The following is a 22,940-nucleotide window of genomic DNA, read 5'->3' as shown; positions in this document are numbered from 1 at the left end:
AGTGATTTTGGAGCCCAAAAAAATAAAGTCCGACACTGTTTCCACTGTTTCCCCACCTATTTCCCATGAAGTGATGGGACCCAATGCCATGATCTTCATTTTCTGAATGCTGCTGCTGCTGCTGCTGCTGCTGCTGCATCGCTTCAGTCGTGTCCAACTCTGTGCGACCCCATAGACGGCAGTCAACCAGGCTCCCTCATCCCCGGGATCCTCCAGGCAAGAACACTGGAGTGAGTTGCCATTTCCTTCTCCAATGCGTGAAAGTAAAGTCACTCAGTCGTATCCGACTCTGTGCGACCCCATGGACTGCAGCCCACCAGGCTCCTCCATCCATGGGATTTTCCAGGCAAGAGTACTCGAGTGGGGTGCCACTGCCTTCTCCCATTTTCTGAATGTTGAGCTTTAAGCCAACTTTTTAACTCTCTTCTTTCACTTTCATCAAGAGGCTTTTTAGTTCCTCTTCACTTTCTGCCATAAGGGTGGTGTCATCTGCATATCTGAGGTTATTGATATTTCTCCCAGCAATCTTGATTCCAGCTTGTGCTTCTTCCACTCCAGCATTTCTCATGATGTACTGTGCATATAAGTTAAATAAGCAGGGTGACAGTATACAGTATGCCAAAGTGATTTAACCTCAATCCTTTCTGGATTTCTTGCCTCTCAACATACTTTCCCGCCACCCATGTCCTATTATTCTACCTGGAAATACAGACCCATTTACAGATTATAGATCAGGAAACTGCACTAAAGAATTGAAAATACACTGTTATATTACTGTACACACCAGCACAGACTGCAGTCCACATAAATAATTCATGACTCTTGGCATTGAAACATGTGTAATACCATATATGAAATGAATCACCAGTACAGGTTTGACGCATGATACTGGATGCTTGGGGCTGCTGCACTGAGACGACCCAGAGGGATGGTACAGGGAGAGAGGAGGGAGGGGGGTTCAGGATGGGGAACACGTGTATACCTGTGGTGGATTCATGTTGATGTATGGCAAAACCAATACAATATTGTAAAGTAATTAACCTCCAATTAAAATAAATAAATTTATATTTAAAAATAATAATAATAATTCATGACCCTTATTGGCCACAGAATAAATAGTTATATTTATCCCCCATCTGTATACATTGCTGTGGGGAATATTTTGACAATAATGCCCAACCTCCTATATCAGGAAATGGGTTCTAGCTTTCAAGGCTATATAATAAGCTTGAGCACATTGTTTAAAAATCTCTCTGAAACAATTTATTCATTTTTAAAATAAGAGTATTCCTTTCAGCTAAGGGAAAAACCTATAATTCAGTGTTTCACAATTCTACGTAACATTAATGAAGATTGGGATTAACATAAGGAGTAATTCAAAATAAATTTAACCTAATCAAAAATGTATAATTATAAATTGTAAATAATAAATCTTAATAGTGAAATTTTCTCCCCAAAAGCATTCAACAAACTACACAATCATATTTAAGTGTTAGAAAAGAGTAGCTAGATGAATGTTCTAGAGGGGCTGCAGTACATGAAGAAAAACTGGGTTGCATCTTCCTTCAATAACTCAGACTATAGCACTTTTCTTGTTGTGGTTCTTATTTTGTTGTTAAATAGTTTGTGAAATGCATAAATGGGTTGTATGTACCTGCTGGAAACTGGCCTAATAAAACCAAAATTACTTGACATCTTTTTACTCTGTGCCTTTAAGAGAGTGTTCAGTAATAGCTACCTTGAGGGAAAATAATAGATACCTTGAGGGGCTTCCCTGGTGGCTCAGATGGTAAGCAATCTGCCTGCAATGCAGGAGACCCAGGTTTGATCCCTGGGTTGGGAAGATCCCCTGGAAATGGCAACCCTCTCTAGTATTCTTGCCTAGAGAATCCCATGGACAGGAGGTCTGTGGGGTTGAAAAGAGGCAGACATAACTGAGCAACTAACCCTGAGGGGAAAGGAATTGTTTCTCTATCTTGAGGCAAAAGGAATCATTACCTACTACAATGTAATACATATCATATGCTTAATATAATTACACTTACATGATAACCATATCATTAGACATACATATATATATATATATATATATACATATCTGTTGTTGTTGTTCAGTCACCAAGTCATGTCTGACTCTTTGCGACCCCTTGGACTGCAAGGGATCCCTGTCCCTCACCATCTCCTGGAGTTTGCCCAAGATCATGTCTATTGAATCAGTGATGTCATCCAACCACCGCACCCTCTGTTACCCTCTTCTCCTTCTGCCTTCAATCTTTCCCAGAATTAGAGTCTTTTTCAACGAGTTGGCTCTTCACATCAGGTGGGCAAAGTTTCAGTCATCAGTTGTTCCAACAAGTATTGGAACAGCTAAGGGCTGATTTCCTCTAAAACTGACTGGCTTGATCTCCTTGCTGTCCAAGGTACTCTTAAGAGTCTTCTCCAACACCACAGTTCAAAAGCATCAACTCTTCAGTGCTCTGCCTTCCTTACAGTCTAGCTCTCACATGCATACGTGACTACTAGAAAGACCATAGCCTTGACTATATTACCTTTCTTGGCAAAGTGATGTCTTTGCTTTTTAATACACTGTCTAGGTTTGTCATAGCTTTCTTTCCAAGAAGCAATCATCTTCTAATTTCATGGCTGCAGTCAACATCTGTAGTGATTTTAGAGTTCAAGAAGAGGAAATCCGTCACTGTTTCCACCTTATCCCCTTCTATTTGCCATGGGTGTTCACTGGAAGGACTGATGCTAAAGCTGAAACTCCAATACTTTGGGTACCTCATGCGAAGAGCTGACTCATTGGAAAAGACTCTGATGCTGGGAGGGATTGGAGGCAGGAGGAGAAGGGGACGACAGAGGATGAGATGGCTGGATGGCATCACCGACTCGATGGACATGAGTCTGAGTGAACTCCAGGACTTGGTGATCAACAGGGAGGCCTGGCGTGCTGTGATTCATGGGGTTGCAAAGAGTCGGACGCGACTGAGCAACTGAACTGAACTGAACTGAACTGAATGGGACCAGATGCCATGATTTTAGTTTTTTTAAATATTGAGTTCCAAGCCAACTGTTTCACTCTCCTCTTTCACCCTTATCCCTTTCATGAATCACTGCCTTGTCATGGTTGAAGGGTTACATAACTCAGTGAAGCTGTGAGCCATGCCATGCAGGGCTCCCCAAGACAGATAAGACATAGTTCAGACAAAATGTGATCCACTGGAGAAGGGAATGGCAAACCACTCTAGCACACTTGCCATGAGGACCCCATGAACTGTATAAAAAGGCAAAAAGATATATACGTATCTGTCCAAAGGATTCTCAAGAGTCTTCTCTAACACCATAGTTCAAAAGCATATATATATCATAACCTCCATCTCAAATAGTTTTACCCTCATGATGAGAGAAATCAACCCTAAAGGACAACATCCCAAAAACTGTTATCTCTAACAAGGTGGAAATTTCAAGTTAATGGAATGTGTCATTATTTCACATTAATGGAATATAATTATATGTCACAATGCTAACTGAATATAGCTATGACACCACCATTGGGATAGTGGAGAAAGAGACAAAAGATGCATCAATGATCTTATACTGGCACAGAATGAAGTCCTCTAATCTTCTTTCCAGATGTGGTTTGTCCTTTAAGACCTGCTCAAATCCGCACCTCCTTCTGAACCCCTTCCTTTGATGATCTGTCAACCTTACCATAGAAATTGAATTATACCTTCATATTAAGTACCCTGTTAAAAACTGCTGTGTGCTGTTCCTTTTGTAAGTATCTCTTCAATGTTCAGAATGTCACTAAAACAGCAGGCACTTGGCTATTCTTGTGAAGTACATTACAGATACAAATATAATAGCACACACAGTAATGAAAGATGCGCTTCATTCTGCCCTGCGCTATTCAAGAGTTTGAGTTTTAAGTGTGAAATGGTTTAAAAGCATTTCTATCTGGTATTTCCAAATGTCTAGTGAATGAATGCCTTCAGTTTTCTTGGTAATTTGTACAATTGGGGTGATTTATACCTGCAACATTAAGAAAACTAAGATTATGGCATCTGGTCCCATCACTTCATGGGAAATAGATGGGGAAACAGTGGAAACAGTGTCAGACTTTATTTTGAGGGGGTTCCAAAATCACTGCAGATGGTGACTGCAGCCATGAAATTAAAAGACGCTAACTCCTTGGAAGAAAAGTTATGAACAAACTAGATAGCATATTCAAAAGCAGAGAGACATTACTTTGCCAACAAATGTCCGTCTAGTTAAGGCTATGGTTTTTCCAGTGGTCATGTATGGATGTGAGAGTTGGACTGTGAAGAAAGCTGAACGCTGAAGAATTGATTCTTTTGAAGTGTAGTGTTGGAGAAGACTCTTGAGAGTCCCTTGGACTGCAAAGAGATCCAACCAGTCCATTCTAAAGGAGATCAGTCCTGGCTGTTCATTGGAAGGACTGATGTTAAAGCTGAAGCTCCAGTACTTTGGCCACCTCATGTGAAGAGTTGACTCATTAGAAAAGACTCTGATGCTGGGAGGGGTTGAGGGCAAGAGGAAAAGGGGACGACAGAGGATGAGATGGCTGGATGGCATCACTGACTTGATGGACATGACTCTGAGTGAACTCCGGGAGTTGGTGATGGACAGGGAGGCCTGGCATGCTGCGATTCATGGGGTCACAAAGAGTCGGACACGACTGAGTGACTGAACTGAACTGAACTGATACTTGCAAGGTTAATATGATATAAAAATACTAAAGTGTTACTACCTTGTTCTGGAAACAGGACATCATGGAAAGTCTGGTATGAACTAGCTACAAAGGAAAGCCTTTTTGGCCTCTTCAAAATGCTGGTAAGGGTATGAATTTTTACTTATGCTACTGTCTTTACAGAAGCTATAAACACATTATTTATTCTATAAATTTTGGGGGAAATACCATCCAGCCTCACCCTCTGTAGATTCATTTCAGAAACACGTTTTCATTCATTCCCTCTCCTTGTGCAAACATGGCATAGAATTACTGCAGCCAATGTTTCAGCCTCAATGTTAGAAAAACAACAGCAACAATACAAGTTTTAAAACTATTCAGGAAAAATGCTTGATGTTCCTGAAAGTTATGTGTCATTTTTAAAAATATACTTTTTGCAAACTGAAACCGAGTCCAAAGAGAAGGGAAAATATTTGTTAGAATAATACAAGGTGCCATCCAGCGATTTGAATCAACTATGAAAAGCACACCAAAAGATCTAGAAATAATGTAAAAGATGTCTCAGAAATATTAAAGACATTTATCACATATTTCATGGCTTTTATCATTAGTTCAAGACCTAGAGTTGTCCTCAACATACAGCATCTCATGTAGACACCAGAGTGAAATTAATTCTGTCAATGAGATTTCTCCAGGTCGTCCACAGGTAATAGTGAAGAATGACAAATTAGGCACTAAGGTGGGTTTGAAAAGTACGTGAGAATGTGTAAAATACACATATGAACCAATTCCCCATGGATATTGAAGGATGACTGCACAGACTTAACAAAATGTGCAATATTTTAAGACTCAAACTGTTCCTTCTACAGCTGTTTAAAATAACTTCCTTAAAAAATGAACACCTGAAGTTACCTGTCTTTTTTACAGTGTAACTGTTCTTAATATATTCACTAAGATTTTTCAAAAGTAATAGCAATTTATGTGCCTTTTAACAGGGAATTAAGATCATTGTGACAAGGTCTCTAAAAAACTAGACAGTCCACATTTCTAATTTTTCTCTTAAATACCTCTTTTCAACAACAGGCAAACCCTCCTTGGATCTTTCAGTTCAGCTCAGTTCAGTTCAGTCGCTCAGTTGTGTCTGACTCTTTGCGACCCCATGAATTGCAGCACGCCAGGCCTCCCCGTCCATCACCATCTCCCGGAGTTCACTCGACTCACATCCATAGAGTCCGTGACGCCATGTAGCCATCTCATCCTCGGTCATCCCCTTCTCCGCCTGCCCCCATCCCTCCCAGCATCAGGGTTTTTCCAGTGAGTAAACACTTCACATGAGGTGGCCAAAGTACTGGAGATTCAGCTTTAGCATCAGTCCTTCCAAAGAAACCCCAGGATTGATCTTCAGAATAGACTGGATGGATCTCCTTGCAGTCCGAGGGACTCTCAAGAATCTTCAACACCACAGTTCAAAAGCATCAATACTTCGGCACTCAGCCTTCTTCACAGTCCAACTCTCACATCCATACATGACCACTGGAAAAACCATAGCCTTGACTACATGGACCTTAGTTGGGAAAGTAATGTCTCTGCTTTTGAATATACTGTCTAGGTTGATCATCACTTTTCTTCCAAGGAGTAAGCGTCTTTTAATTTCATGGCTGCAGTCACCATCTGCAGTGATTTGGGAGCCTAAAAAGATAAAGTCTGACTTTGTTTCCACTGTTTCCCCATCTATTTCCCATGCAGTGATGGGACCGGATGCTATGATCTTCATTTTCTGAATGTTGAGCTTTAAGCCAATTTTTTCGCTCTCCTCTTTCACTTTCATCAAGAGGCTTTTTAGCTCCTCTTCACTTTCTGCCATAAGGGTGGTGTCATCTGCATATCTGAGGTTATTGATATTTCTCCCAGCAATCTTGATTCCAGCTTGTGTTTCTTCCAGTCCAGCGTTTCTCATGATGTACTCTGCATATAAGTTAAATAAGCAGGGTGACAATGTACAGCCTTGACGTACTCCTTTTCCTATTTGGAATCAGTCTGTTTTTCCATGTCCAGTTCTAACTGTTGCTTCCTGACCTGCATACAGATTTCTCAAGAGGCAGGCCAGGTGGTCTGGTATTCCCATCTCTTTCGGAATTTTCCACAGTTTATTGTGATCCACACAGTCAAAGGCTTTGGCATAGTCAATAAAGCAGAAATCGATGTTTTTCTGGAACTCTCTTGCTTTTTCCATGATCCAGCAGATGTTGGCAATTTGATCTCTGGTTCCTCTGCCTTTTCTAAAACCAGCTTGAACATCAGGGAGTCCATGGTTCACGTATTGCTGAAGCCTGGCTTGGAGAATTTTGAGCATTACTTTACTAGCGTGTGAGATGAGTGCAATTGTGTGGTAGTTTGAGCATTCTTTGGCATTGCCTGTCTTTGGGATTGGAATGAAAACTGACCTTTTCCAGTCCTGGGGCCACTGTTGAGTTTTCCACATTTGCTGGCATATTGAGTGCAGCACTTTCACAGCATCATCTTTCAGGATTTGAAATAGCTCAACTGGAATTCCATCACCTCCACTAGCTTTGTTTGTAGGGCCTTTCTAAGGCCCACTTCACTTCACATTCCAGGATGTCTGGCTCTAGATGAGTGATTACATCATCATGATTATCTGGGTCGTGAAGATCTTTTTTGTACAGTTCTTCTGTGTATTCTTGCCACCTCTTCTTAATATCTTCTGCTTCTGTTAGGTCCAGACCATTTCTGTCCTTTATTGAGCCCATCTTTGCATGAAATGTTCCCTTGGTATCTTTAATTTTCTCAAAGAGATCTCTAGTCTTTCCCATTCTGTTGTTTTCCTCAATTTCTTTGCATTGATCACTGAGGAAGGCTTTCTTATCTCTTCTTGCTATTCTTTGGAACTCTGCATTCAGATGCTTATATCTTCACTTTTCTCCTTTGCTTTTCACTTCTCTTCTTTTCACAGCTATTTGTAAGGCCTCCCCAGACAGCCATTGTGCTTTTTTGCATTTCTTTTCCATGGGGATGGTCTTGATCCCTCTCTCCTGTACAATGTCACAAACCTCATTCCATAGTTCATCAGGCACTCTATCTATCAGATCTAGGCCCTTAAATCTATTTCTCACTTCCACTGTGTAATCATAAGGGATTTGATTTAGGTCATACCTGAATGGTCTAGCGGTTTTCCCTATTTTCTTCAATTTGAGTCTGAATTTGGTAATAAGGAGTTCATGATCTGAGCCACAGTCAGCTCCTGGTCTTGTTTTTGTGGGCTGTATAGAGCTTCTCCATCTTTGACTGCAAAGAATATAATCAATCTGATTTCGGTGTTGACCATCTGGTGATGTCCATGTGTAGAGTCTTCTCTTGCGTTGTTGGAAAAGAGTGTTTGCTATGACCAGTACATTTTTTTGGCAAAACTCTGTTAGTCTTTGCCCTGCTTCATTCCCCATTCCAAAGCCAAATTTGCCTGTTACTCCAGGTGTTTTTTGACTTCCTACTTTTGCATTCCAGTCCCCTATAATGAAAAGGACATCTTTTTTGGATGTTAGTTCTAAAAAGTCTTGTAGGTCTTCATAAAACCGTTCAACTTCAGCTTCTTCAGCGTTACTGGTTGGGGCATAGACGTGGATTACTGTGATATTGAATGGTTTGCCTTGGAGACGAACAGAGATCATTCTGTCGTTTCTGAGATTGCATCCAAGTACTGCATTTTGGACTCTTTTGTTGACAATGATGGCTACTCCATTTCTTCTGGGGGATTCCTGCCCGCAGTAGTAGATATAATGGTCATCTGAGTTAAATTCACCCATCCAGTGCATCCAGTCCATTTTAGTTCAGTGATTCCTACAATGTTGACGTTCACCCTTGCCATCTCTTTTTTGACCACTTCCAATTTGCCTTGATTCATGGACCTCACATTCCAGGTTCCTATGCAATATTGCTCTTTACAGCATCAGATCTTGCTTCTATCACCAGTCACATCCACAACTAGGTATTGTTTTTGCTTTGGATCTATCCCTTCATTCTTTCTAGAGTTATTTCTCCACTGATCTCCAGTAGCATATTGGGCACGTAATGACCTGGGGAGTTCCTCTTTCGGTATCCTATCATTTTGCCTTTTCATACTGTTCATGGGGTTCTCAAGGCTTACTGAAGTGGCTTGCCATTCCCTTCTCCAGTGGACCACATTCTGTCAGACATCTCCACCACGACCCACCCATCTTGGGTTGCCCCATAGGCATGGCTCTTTAAGTCCCCATAAAGATAAATATTATCTAATTCCTCACTTGTGATAGGTATGAAAAAGCTGTTTATTTAAGACCGAACTAGAGACTATTTATGGGGAGCCATGAAGTAAATGAGCCAGGACAATGTGGGTTTGTGCATGCTAGGTCACTTCAGTTGTGTCCAACTCTGTGTGACCCTGTGGACTTCAGCCCATCAGGCCCCTCTGTCCCTGAGACTCTCCAGGCAAGAACACTGGAGTGGGTTTTCAGGCCCTCCTCCAGAAGGATCCTGACCCAGGGATCAAACCCAGGTCTCCCACATTTGCAGGCAGGTTCTTTACCATCTGTGCGACCAAGGAAGCCCCACATTTATCAGAGGAAGCCTCTCAGATGACATCCAGATGATGACCCTTTCTTATTCTAATACCCACAGAAGAGGAGGAAGCAGAGGGTGAGGAGTAGAACAGGAAAGGCTACATCCATCTATTATGGTCTCCAAACTCATCTCACAGGGTACTTAGGCAGAATCCTCATGAAAGGAAAGACAATGTGGCCAAATATTTAAAATCCTGGTGGAATATATGACCATATTTAAAGAGAAAAATAATAGCCCAAGGAAATTTTGGAAAAAAAAATTTTGAGAAATGATTTTTCATATAAGCCACTTAGATAAAAGTGAAAATTCTTTAATTTCTGATAAAAGCTACAGATAAAGTAAAAACAATTAAAATGAAGGCATTCTATAGATGCAGGTGAAATTTAAAATAATGCAAAATGACTGCTACACTCATCATTATCCCGCCGTCATCAAGACTTAAACAAAACCTACATGTCTATATGATATTTTAGTCTACGTGTCAATAAAGCATTAGTCACTGCTGCTGATGCTGCTGCTAAGTCGCTTCAGTCGTGTCCGACTCTGTGCAACCCCGTAGACAGCAGCCCACCAGGCTCCCCCATTCCTGGGGTTCTCCAAGCAAGAACACTGGAGTGGGTTGCCATTTCCTGTTCCAGTCCATGAAAGTGAAAAGTGAAAGTGAAGTCGTTCAGTTGTGTCTGACTCTTCGCGACCCCATCCATGGGGTCCTCTGTCCATGGGATTTTCTAGGCAAGAGTACTTGAGTGGGGTGCCATTGCCTTCTCCGATTAGTCACTATACATCTATAAAATAGTTACATGAGAAATATCCATATTTTGCATTGCATTAGCATCTTCCAAAAACTGAATTTGGCTCTTGAGAGAATATATTTAACAAGCAGAATTGTCTCTATATATTTCATTATATAGGTCCTGCTGATTTTGTAGAGTTAGTGCTGTTTCCCAAAGTAGGTTAACTTAATTTTCATGATACTGATTATGTGCAGAATATGGCCTAACATAATATACTGAGATTCACAGTGAATAAGACTGGTTTTCTCTAATAAAATTTTTAAAATTGTGCTATACAACATCACAACTTGAGACAAATGGAGCTATTTCAATAGAACTATCACACTTTAAAAGCAGATGTCCAGTGCCACACCTAACACAAAAGGGCAAAAACCATTTTATTTTGTAAATGTCTAAGATTTCCAGTAGTTTCACTTGCAGATATTGTCTTTATATCCACTACATTAAGAATAGTATAAGGAACTATTTGACCCTTGAATCTATGTGCAGAATACATTTTGCAGAATTAAGGGATGTGTCCAATAGTTATACACATGTGACATTGTACAGGAGACAGGGATCAAGACCATCCACATGGAAAAGAAATGCAAAAAAAGCAAAATATCTGTCTGGGGGGGGGGGCCTTAAAAATAGCTGTGGAAAGAAGAGAAGTGAAAAGCAAAGGAGAAAAGCAAAGATATAAGTATCTGAATGCAGAGTTCCAAAGAATAGCAAGAAGAGATAAGAAAGCCTTCCTCAGCGATCAATGCAAAGAAATTGAGGAAAACAACAGAATGGGAAAGACTAGAGATCTCTTTAAGAAAATTAGAGATACAAAGGGAACATTTCATGCAAAGATGGGCTCAATAAAGGATAGAAATGGTCTGGACCTGACAGAAGCAGAAGATATTAAGAAGAGGTGGCAAGAATACACAGAAGAACTGTACAAAAAAGATCTTCACAACCCGGATAATCACAATGGTGTGATCACTCATCTAGAGCCAGACATCCTGGAATGTGAAGTGAAGTGGGCCTTAGAAAGGCCCTACAAACAAAGCTAGTGGAGGTGATGGAATTCCAGTTGAGCTATTTCAAATCCTGAAAGATGATGCTGTGAAAGTGCTGCACTCAATATGCCAGCAAATGTGGAAAACTCAACAGTGGCCCCAGGACTGGAAAAGGTCAGTTTTCATTCCAATCCCAAAGACAGGCAATGCCAAAGAATGCTCAAACTACCACACAATTGCACTCATCTCACACGCTAGTAAAGTAATGCTCAAAATTCTCCAAGCCAGGCTTCAGCAATACGTGAACCATGGACTCCCTGATGTTCAAGCTGGTTTTAGAAAAGGCAGAGGAACCAGAGATCAAATTGCCAACATCTGCTGGATCATGGAAAAAGCAAGAGAGTTCCAGAAAAACATCGATTTCTGCTTTATTGACTATGCCAAAGCCTTTGACTGTGTGGATCACAATAAACTGTGGAAAATTCCGAAAGAGATGGGAATACCAGACCACCTGGCCTGCCTCTTGAGAAATCTGTATGCAGGTCAGGAAGCAACAGTTAGAACTGGACATGGAAAAACAGACTGATTCCAAATAGGAAAAGGAGTACGTCAAGGCTGTACATTGTCACCCTGCTTATTTAACTTATATGCAGAGTACATCATGAGAAATGCTGCGCTGGAAGAAGCACAAGCTGGAATCAAGATTGCTGGGAGAAATATCAATAACCTCAGATATGCAGATGACACCACCCTTATGGCAGAAAATGAAGAGGAACTAAAAAGCCCCTTGATGAAAGTGAAAGTAGAGAGTGGAAAAGTTGGCTTAAAGCTCAACATTCAGAAAACGAAGATCATAGCATCTGGTCCCATCACTTCATGGGAAATAGATGGGGAAACAGTGTCAGACTTTTTTGGGGGGGGCTCCAAAATCACTGCAGTTGGTGACTGCAGCCATGAAATTAAAAGACGCTTACTCCTTGGAAGAAAAGTTATGACCAACCTAGATAGTATATTCAAAAGCGGAGACATTACTTTGCCAACAAAGGTCCGTCTAGTCAAGGCTATCGTTTTTCCAGCGGTCATGTATGGATGTGAGAGTTGGACTGTGAAGAAGGCTGTGCCGAAGAACTGATGCTTTTGAATTGTGGTGTTGGAGAAGACTCTTGAGAGTCCCTTGGACTGCAAGGAGATCCAACCAATCCATTCTGTAGGAGATCAGCCCTGGGATTTCTTTGGAAGGACTGATGCTAAAGCTGAAACTCCAGTACTTTGGCCACCTCATGCGAAGAGTTGACTCACTGGAAAAGACCCTGATGCTGGGAGAGATTGGGGGCAGGCGGAGAAGGGGATGACCCAGGATGAGATGGCTGGATGGCATCACGGACTTGATGGACGTGAGTCTGAGTGAACTCCGGGAATTGATGATGGACATGGAGGCCTGTCGTGCTGCAATTCATGGGGTCACAAAGAGTCAGACACGACTGAGCGAGTGAACTGACTGACTGACTGTGCCTGCTAAGTCGCTTCAATCATTTCCAACTATTTGCGACTCTATGGACTATAGCCCACCAGGCTCCTCGATCCATGGGATTCTCCAGGCCATGCCCTCCTCCAGGGGCGATTTTACCTACCCAGGGCTTGAACCCATGTGTCTTACGTCTCCTGCATTGGCAGGCGGGTTCTTTACCACTAGCGTCACCTAGGGAGTCCATCCACTGGCTATACAACATGTCCATTAAGTTCAACATTCGTGAAAGAGTGAATCCAAGACCAATACCCAAATACACATTTCAGTACACTAAGGAACTGCCTGAAAGGGTGACTGGCAGATAAAGGAAAATAGCATGTACATCATGAATATTCAGTAACTATTCCCGAAATTAAATTGACAGTACAAGCTATATTAACAAAAGCCTATAGTTTCTTTTCATCTTGCAAAGTTGATTCCAGCTTAGAATGCTACATAGAAATTTTTATAATGGTTATGAGAAAAGGTTGTTTTAAAAATTACCCCTTGGCCAGGAAGGGAAACATACGAAGTATTTAGGACACTGATCAGGGAGGTGATGGTTCAACCTGTATATTCTAGTTATCCTACTCTGAACTCATGGTCAAAGCTTATGATTTGTTCAATTTGCTGAACTGAGCACTAGAAACAAGACATTTCTTGGGGGACAAAAATTACAGCATGGCAATGAAGGGAAATTTTCTGGGTTTTTTTAATACTTTAGGCTATAGAGGAAGGGAAGTCAGGCAGGTCCACTCTGGCAGCATCACATGTAGGACTTACACATTTGAGTAGCTGCCTGCATGTGCAAATACGTGAGATAATTGTTGCCTTTCCTAATTACCTTGACATGAATTACCACAGCAAGGGATTTTTTTTTAGAATCCATAGAAGTCCTATTTAAAAAATAAGTAATCTGTATCCACTTTTTAAATATTAAAATTTCTATTTGAAATCAAGTACCTTTAATATCAGCAGCATTATTATTATTGAACTATGGTGTCAGAGTGATTTCATAGGTAAACAGATCTCTATTTAAAAAACAAAATATTTACTGGTAGTAGAAAGTTGTTTCAGGGTTTACTATCATAATTAAGTTACTTATTTTTGTTTTGTTTAAGAATCAACTCTGTAACTCTGTACAAAAGCTACCCTCAAATTTACTAACTGTGAACAAAGTCGAAGATAAATCATTTGACTTATTAAGAGACATTGACAACACAAACAGTCCCTTCTTCAAGGCCATATTGTATTAGAAAGAACTGGCTGCTAGAAGGCCTAGGAAAACTTCACCCTGAATTTCAAAAGAAACAGAAACATTCAGAGAGCAAAGGATTAGCAGCAATTCTCATAAGTAACATGCTTAGTTGCTTCAGTTGTGTCTAACTCTGTGCAATCTATAGCCACATGGACTGTAGCCTGCCAGGCTCCTCTGTCCATGGGCTTCTCCAGGCAGGAATACTGGAGCGGGTTGCCAGGCCCTCCTTCAGGGGATCTTCCTGAGCCATGGATCAAACCTGGTTCTCCTGCATTGTACGCAGATTCTTTACCACTGAGCCACCAGGGAAGCCCCAAATCTTTATGCTATCGCTCTTCAAAGAATTGTGGAAACACAAAGAAAAGATCCCGGTGCGGGTAAGAAAATTAGGCAGGGGTGAGAAAGGATTCGAAGATCTTCCACTTATACTGAGTCAGTAAAGGAATAAAGCAATCAGGACCTAAGCATTTTCATTATAAATTCTTCAGAAAAATAAGTTAGTTTGCCAAAGTAAATCCTGGAGTTGCCCTAGGTTTATTTAGCTACCTGAAGATACAGTCCTAAAGACATTCTCAAATAATGATGAACACTTTCACTGTTTCTAATTAATGAAGCAAAATAAGATGTCAAACTGAAGCAAAGAAGGAAAGGCCTACATTTTAAAAATTGAGAGAAGACAAACACTTGTTAACAAGGATACCCAGATAACGGGAAGAAGTCCCTCAGAGTCTCCTACTGGGCTTATGCAGATGGGCTTCCACTGTAACATCCAAGGGCTCCTGTGATGACAAGCCAAGGAGGCCCCTTCCAATGGGGAAAGCCAATGAACAAAGGCTAGGCCAATTTGCAATCATGAAGACACATTTTAACAAATTAGCCCATGTTCTTAATAACTCCATGAAAACAAATTCATTAAATTATTTTCTATATTACTCTGGTCTCACAGCAGCCCTGTGAAGTTTGAGTTCTTAAAGTATTTCTATGGCAACCCATGTCAGTATTCTTGTCTGGGAAATCCCATGGACAGAGGGAGCCTAGCAGGCTACAGTCCACGGAATCGCAAAAGAGTCAGACATGACTTAGCAAATAAACAACAACGATTTTATTGACAAGAAAAGGAGGTAAACAGAAGTTAAAGCATGAAGCTACTTAACAACAAAAGAATTGGAATGCATTTGTCACTTTAATCTTTCCAGTCAAAAGTACGTGTCCTCAAAATCATGTTCTCAATTCAATAAGCACATCTTAAGAGATTATATAAGTCATTAAGTTAGCTATTTATGGGCAAAAAAAAAAAAAATTGGAAAACATATGCTCCACATCCCTGAGGAACTCCTTATTTGAGTGTCTCTGCTAAAGAATTACCAAATAAATCCCTCAAAATACAAAAATGAATAATAATAAGGACCGCAAGGAGATCCAACCAGTCCATCATAAAGGAAATCAGTCCTGGGTGTTCACTGAAAGGACTGATGTTGAAGCTGTAACTCCAATATTTTGGCCACCTGATGCGAAGAGCTGACTCACTTAAAAAGACCCTGATGTTGGGAAAGATTGAAAGCAGGAGGAGAAGGAAATGACAGAGGGTGAGATGGTTGGATGGCATCACTGACTCAATGACATGAGTTTGGGTGGACTCCAGGATGGGGAGGCCTGGCGTGCTGCAGTTCATGGGGTCACAAAGAGTCAAACACGACTGAGTGACTGAACTGACTGACCTACTGAGTGCTATACTTTTCAAACTAGTGAAATACCAGGCACAAGATAAGCTCCTTGGGGACAAAAAGAAGTTCCATGGTGAAAATACTGTAGGGTATACAGCTGGAGGTTTGAAACACACATTATCATATTTCAAGTCTTGCCACACCCAAACCTATTAATCTTTGTTTACCTAATCCTTTTCAAACCAAGCTAACTAATATTCCATTAAGTACACTTTGGGAAAAGCCTGTCATGTGTCACTTCTTCTTCTGGAGCTGTTTTTGTATTTGTCAAAAATAGCTTTTCTAAAGAACTATAAAGGTGAGTATTGGAATATCCTCTGTGCTACACAATGAGGGAGATGCTGGCAGATGATTCCTTTGCTGCCTCTCAAATCAGTTTCACAGAAAGACACTTATTTTATCTGATACAAGGTTAGGGGCCAGCTCAATTTCTTCTCTTCCTTTAGCCAATCACAAATCAATCAAATACATTATTTCCAACAAGAGCTACAGTGACTCACTTGGGTCTAAAAAATAACTCTTGGCCACATGTAGTACATTTAGATCCCTCTCCAGAATCTAACATCAATATTCGCTAGTTGTAAGGTGTCACTCAGCTGTAAGCATTTCCCACTAACTCACACTAATCTAGTATTAAAAGAGGCCATACAAAATAACCAAATCCCCACTTCCTTTTTTTTTTTTTTGAGTTGCATAGAAATTTTGCCAGCGTTTAATATTCCATCACAATATTTGGCAAATGCACACTGGCATCCATACACTTTAAATCTGGACAGATTTGGGGAGGAACAAGTCCAAAATAATCATTCCAGACTTTGAGAGGGGAAAGTCTATGCCCTAAAGAACATTTCTAAGATAACATTTTAGCTATAAATCAGATTTACTCCCCAAGAGCAATTTTAAACTACATGTAAAAGAATTAAGAGCTTTAAACAAACTAATCTTAACTCATGTTTAGCCCTGAGAGAAGTAGTCTGGGAAAACAGATTCCATTGCTTAGACATAAATTGATAATGGTTTCTTTTATAAGTACTGCAATGATGAATATATATGCCTAGGAAAGCATATGTTTGGGTTCAAGCATATGAGCCCCATATGTAGAAATATTTTAAATGTATAAAATAGAAGCAAACAGAAGGAAAAATGGGAAACAAGAACAGGTTTGGCAGGAATATCTCAAGGGAACACATCTGAGTGCAGAGCCTAAATCTTAGCTGAGCCTCTATCCCAGTCCTAGATCTGGAGTCCAGATTCACGACGTGTGAGGAGATGAGACTGGGGCCAAGACCATGCACAGGTCTTCTGAGAATGGCTAGACCCATCACCCTCCTCCAGCAGATTTGTTCAGTCCTCCAAAGTAATAAAAACGATAACTGAGATCTAGCATCCAGCTGGGCAGAATAGATGTTGATATTCCTCCCTCACCAGTTCCAAATAGAATTTTCTTTCCCTTTTGATGAATTCAAATGCAGAATACCTGAGAGAATAGACCATTTTCAGGAGATCAGTTCAAATTCAGCCCATGGTCTGGTGCCAAACAAGTCTGATGATCATTTTTTTCCACTTAGGAAGGGAGGTGGTGGGATCAAGGAACACCTTTTGTCCATAACTGCAAATCTAACCACGTCAACTTCTACCACAAAGAAAGGCTTGATGTTGTCTTGTTTGGGGAGAGTTTTTCTATGATGATACTAAATATTTGGTCATGATCTACAATTTTTTAAAGTTCAGAAAAATAATTTAGATTAAGAAGACATATGACACCTTGCTCATTTTGGAAGATAAAATGAATATGGGCAACTTCATCAATGTTTAAGTCAAGTAAACAAATTTGTTAAGCTAAACATTATTTCCGGGTAGCTTCATCAGAAACATTATTTCATCTCTCCCCAAAACACTTATAATATGAAAAGAGTTGAGGTACATTGGAATTGGTAAATTTCAGTAATCAGTATATCCCTGCCTTCTCATCATCCATTCTTCAATAACCAAATGCCCCTGACCTAATGTCCATAGTCTCCTTTCTCTGGGCCTCCCACTCCCTTCTTACAGCCCTGACGACCTTTAAACTGTCCTGCAACCTCCCAACTCTCAATCTCCCACAGGGCGAGGACCATCCTGTGTATTACTATACAACCCATGTAAGTTTGCTCACTTAGTGTATGGTGTTCAAAACACACTGAATTAACCCATTTCTATCTCAAAATAAGTATGAAAATTCCTTTTCATTCCTTAAAATATTTTAATCTAAAAAGGAATATGAAGGCCGTTTAAGAATGGTGACTACATCCCTTCATTCAAAACTTCCTAAAAGTTAATTCCCTCAAGCTCTGTTAAGCTCATATACTGATCAGATCTCCGCACCCAAAGCCAGTGCTCTAGGACAACCCAGAGTGGTAGGGGGCATGGTGGGGAGGGAAATGTGGTAACTCAGGATAGGGGGACACATGTACACCTGTGGCCAATTTATGTTGATGCATGGCAAAAACTATCATGATATTGTAAAGTAATTATCCTCCAATTAAATAACTGAAAACCAACAAAAAAAAAGACAGGGCTTTCCTGGTGGCCCAGTTTTTAAGAATTTGCCTTGCAATGCAGGGGACATGGGTGAAACCCTTGTCGGGAAACTAAAATCCCCCATGCCATGGGGCAACTGAGCTCACGTGCCTCAACTAAAGAACTTGCGTGCTGCAGCTACTGGAGCCCACACACAACAACTAGAAAGTCCATGTGCCAAAGCGAAAACTCACACCTGACCAACTAAGACCAGATGCAGCCAAATATATAAATAATTTTTTAAGAAAAGACAATAGGCGCCACATGGAGTTGCTCATGCTAAAGCCTCACAAAACCAAACCAAGACTAAATGACAGTTTTGGCTCTTTCAGAAATGAAATAACCCAATCAAATAGGAATCCTGTGATCAGTACAACGTCCTGTAAAAGGGAGTAACTTTGCAATAAGCAATCCATTTTTTGCCTAGTGTAACTTCCTTGTTCCAGCTCCCATCTACCTATAAGCCTTTCATTTTGTACAAATCTTAGGAACATCTTTCTATCTGCTAGATTGAATGATGTTCAATTCGTGAATAACCAAATAGTCAATAAGATCTTTAAAATTTACTCAGTTGATTTTTTTTTTAATTAGTTCCCTGAAGATTTCCAACCTGTTCATCTCTTCTTAAAGATGGTAGAGGGGATGACCCAGAGGGATGTTGCGGGGAGGGAGGTGGGAGGGGGGTTCATGTTTGGGATCGCATGTACACCCGTGGTGGATTCATGTCAATGTATGGTGAAACCAATACAGTATTGTAAAGTAAAATAAAGTGAAAATAAAAATTAAAAAAAAAAAAAAAGACGGTAGAGGGGGAAATCACCCCGTGTTTTTCATGCTGGCACATAACAGTTTATTGCAACCTTTAAGAATACAATTGGTAGACATTTTGTATTCTATTTATTAAGTAATACCATGAACTTAGTTTCCTTCATTTAACAAGCAGTAAAGCAGGTAATGTAAATATTTCTTTCTTTGCCTTCTTAAAATAAGTTAAGTTGCTGTATTTTGTGTTTAAAAGGAACAAAACATAGAAGGCATTGTGTTATTCAGCAAATGACTGACTCATCTTTTTCCCTAATGTGACCTGAGTGCCTGCTGTGTGCCAGACCTGCCCTGGGTGCTGGAGACACAGCTCTACCCCAAGGAGCCTAGAGCTGGAGAAAGGGACCTGCAGATCTTGACAGACTATACATTTCAGATATTTAAGCAAAAGAATTATGGTTTTCATTTTCAAAAGCATATCACATTTTAACAGTAATATCACTTTACAATTTTGTTTCTAAACTTGAAGACAACAAATAGTTAACATTTGCTTTCATATGATCTCTTTGAAGAAATAACAAAATCTGAGGAGCAGTCTATGATAGAATAACTAAAGGTTCCAATTAAATAGGCAGGAGAATCACAAATATTTAGATTCTCCTTAAACCTAAGATGTCTTGACTTCAATTATCTAAAATAACTGAAGATGAGTTTTCACATATAAAATTTTTCTTTATCTTCAGATACAAATATGAAACTAACTTTCTAAATTTCCGATTCTACATGCTGAATCCTGCTAGAGAGCATTCAGTTCAGTTAAGTCACTCAGTTGTGTCCGACTCTTTGTGACCCCATGGACTGCAGCATGCCAGGCCTCCCTGTCCATCACCAACTCCTGAAACCTACTCAAACTCATGTCCATTGCATCGGTGATGCCATCCAACCGTCTCATCCTCTGTCCTCCCCTTCTTCTCCCACTTTCAATCATTCCTAGCATCAGACAGCATTACTGAAAATGTTTTCCAGGATCCAGTTTTAGGGTTTTGATGGCAAAATTATACAAACCTTTCCATTTACATTATTTGAAGGTAAGAAATGTTTCCCATTTTACTAAAAATTTACTATTGATCAGACCATACTCCTTCCACTTGAAGATCAAAGTGTCTCCATGGATCACATATTTTAATCCCATCTCAATTTGGTTCTTAAATATCATTATAAAACTATTCTGGCCCTACATTTGAGAGTTTTTACCTGTTTTCTTGCTTTGTCATTAAAAAGAAAAAAAAGCATACCATGCTGATGCAATTAGCCCAGATTAACCTTTATAGTCAGAAGACCAGGCCTTAAAACTTGTTATTTTCAAAGAGCAAAGAAAAAGAAGAACCAAAAACATTTTTCAAGATATCTCTTTATTAATACCAATTGCGTAACATTTAACATAAATTAAAACATGCCCTACACACTCAAGAGGAAGATGAATAAGATGGTCATATGGAAACATCCGTTGTAATAAAATCCTGATCGCAAACTACTCATCTCCAAGGGCTAGAACAGAAAAAAAAAAAAAAAAAAAAAGGAATATTCCTTTTTCCTCAGAAAGACTGTGTGCAGTTTTGAGATCGGAATGCCTGCCATAGGCGGCTTTATCACCCTCTACCCGCCAGCGTTACCAAGATCCTAACATCCCAGCAGTGCGTGTTACCTAATAGGCGCATACAGGTAGAGATGGACACCTAGAGCCTCCAAGGCCAATAAACTGGTCCTCTGGAAATTAGAAAACAAATGATAAATGACTTTTCCTCATTTCCTCAGACCCTGCCTTCTGCACCTTATCGTTCTACTCCAGCTTGCAAGGAAGGACGACCTCCTTCCTGAGGCCTCACAGTTATTCCCTAACGTCTTAGGCACAGCGAAGTGGGGGGTGACAGCGGGTTTGCGGGGGCGCAGATTTGCTTGCCGCGCTCCCACCTCCATCAGCGGCGGCCCCTCCGGCCTGGGCTCACCCAGGGGGAGGGGTGTGCAAGGCTGGGGAGGACAGCCAGCCGACAGGGCTTGGCAAATCCCAGCCCCAGCCCTCCCCCCGCGTACACTTTCCACCCCGGGTGCCTCTCGCCCTCCTCTCCCACCGCCGGGCCACCCCGCGCGGCTCCCTTACCCGGCTCGTGGACGCCGGGGCTGTCGGACAGCTCGAGCACCAGCAGCTCGCGGCCCTCGAAGCTGCGCCCCACCGTGTAGATCCTGCTGACCGCGGCGCACTGCAGCCACACGGACACGAGCGCCTCACGAAGCTCTGGGTAGCGGTGGTACTCAAAGGAGATGCCGTCCTCCTGCGGCCGCCGGCGCCGCCTCGCGCCCGCCGCAGGGCCCCCAGCCCCCCGGGCCTCGGCGCCCAGGAGCCAGGCACAGGCGGCCAGCGAGCCGCACAGCGCCAGCAGCGCGCAGCCCCCTCGCCGGGCCATCGCGTCCCGCGTCTTCTGTGCGGCCTCCTCTGGGCCCGGAACCTCGGGGTGCACGGCCTGTGGGTCCCCTCGACTCGCCTCCCGGCGGCCTGGAGCGGGGAGGGCAGCGAGGATCTCAGCAGGGACCGCGAAGCAGGAGAGGAGCGCAGGACGCGCCGCCGCCGAGTGTGGGACGCAAGGGAGGCGGCGCGGAGCCCGGCGAGGCGCACGGGCGGGGCAGGGAGGGCGGCGCCGCCCGCCGGATTCGCGGCTAACCGGGGGCCGCTGTGCTATTTGCGGACTTGGAGCCACGTCAGAATCAAATGGCGCCGCTAGGACCCAGGTGAGATGACAGCTAAGGTCGGATGTGGGCACTTTGCTCTCATCATTGAGAGACCTGTGACAGTGCCTGTTGGGGAGTGGGGGAAAACACTCTGAGATTGTTAGAGTCTTTTAAACGTGCCATCTGTTCCAAGCGGACCAGGTTTTCATCTTGATGCTCCCAAGACTAGATAATATTCCAGAAAAAAAAGAGAGAGAAACACAAAGGCAGTCACTTGCCTTCTGCCCGTGATGTGTCTTTAATAACTGTATTGATAGTTCAAACACAAACCCACCAGTTGGCTGCTAATTGATTGCATGGTCGGTCTGAAAAACAGAACACTGGGCACTTGGATTTAGAGGTTTAAGAAACTGAAAATGCGTTCTATCGATTTGCAGATAGTGTCTTTAATTGTATTTATGCACATACCTGGGTTCTTCCCGAGGGGAAGGAAAAGAGTAAGACAATGTCATCCGCCAGTGCCTGTGCCAACCCCCTTCTGTAATTCCTATGGAGAAAGCGGAGTACAGCTCAAGCGCTGGTCAAGGGATTTAGTTGGGTATTAAGGTTAAATCTTTCCAAAACCGCTTTTCCGGGAGGTTCAGGCTCAGTCTCTTACCTGGTTGTAACTAAGATGCTGCCAGGACTGCAGTCATCTGAAGGCTTGACTGGGGCTAGAGAATCTTCTTCCAAGAAAAAAAAAAGTTAAAGATCATAACTGTTACAGAAAGAAAACTCTGATCATGAAAGATACTATCTCCATTCCCCTCCCATCATTATTGCAAAAATATAAAATCATTTATAGCTTTAGATACCCAGCCTTTACACAGAATTTGTAGTAGAGCAAATGTTATTCTGAAGAGGTTGCCTTTTGGATTCAATAATAGCACAAATCTAAGTAAGTAATCCACTGGGTATTTCAACCAAGCAGGAAAAATACACATCATATGGGTAATTTTTTATGTTAGACATTTGTTTGTTTTAACTCATTCCTTTTCCCCCTAACAGTGCAGTGCACTGAATAAAAACTCTCATCTGGGAATGGATTCATTAAAAAAAAGAAAAAATGGTGCTGGTTTCAAAACTTTCTGACAGCAGCATGGATCTTTTTTGAATTTTTTGGGATGAACTGCCACTGTAAAGACATGCCACTCAGTTGAATCTGGACCTGGCCATGTACCTTGCCAATTTAGGCAAAGCTAAGAACCCTGTATTTTTCTCAGTGACCAATCTCAGTTTGATTACATGGTTCAAAAGTTTGCAAC

At 41.5% G+C, this 22,940-nt stretch overlaps 1 protein-coding gene across 1 annotated transcript in view; it reads right to left on the bottom strand.

The window, feature by feature from the left end:
* Positions 1-21,615, bottom strand: part of CPE (carboxypeptidase E) — a 150,723-nt gene extending 129,108 nt beyond the window's left edge. The window contains exon 1 of the mRNA XM_018061636.1: positions 21,071-21,615. Coding sequence (XP_017917125.1) covers positions 21,071-21,374 — 304 coding nt within the window. The 5' untranslated portion in view covers positions 21,375-21,615. The remainder of the gene's footprint in view (positions 1-21,070) is intronic.

This window comes from Capra hircus, chromosome 17, assembly GCF_001704415.2.
Source record: "Capra hircus breed San Clemente chromosome 17, ASM170441v1, whole genome shotgun sequence".
Lineage (NCBI taxonomy): Eukaryota > Metazoa > Chordata > Mammalia > Artiodactyla > Bovidae > Capra > Capra hircus.
This window is presented reverse-complemented; position numbering and strand designations above follow the sequence as displayed.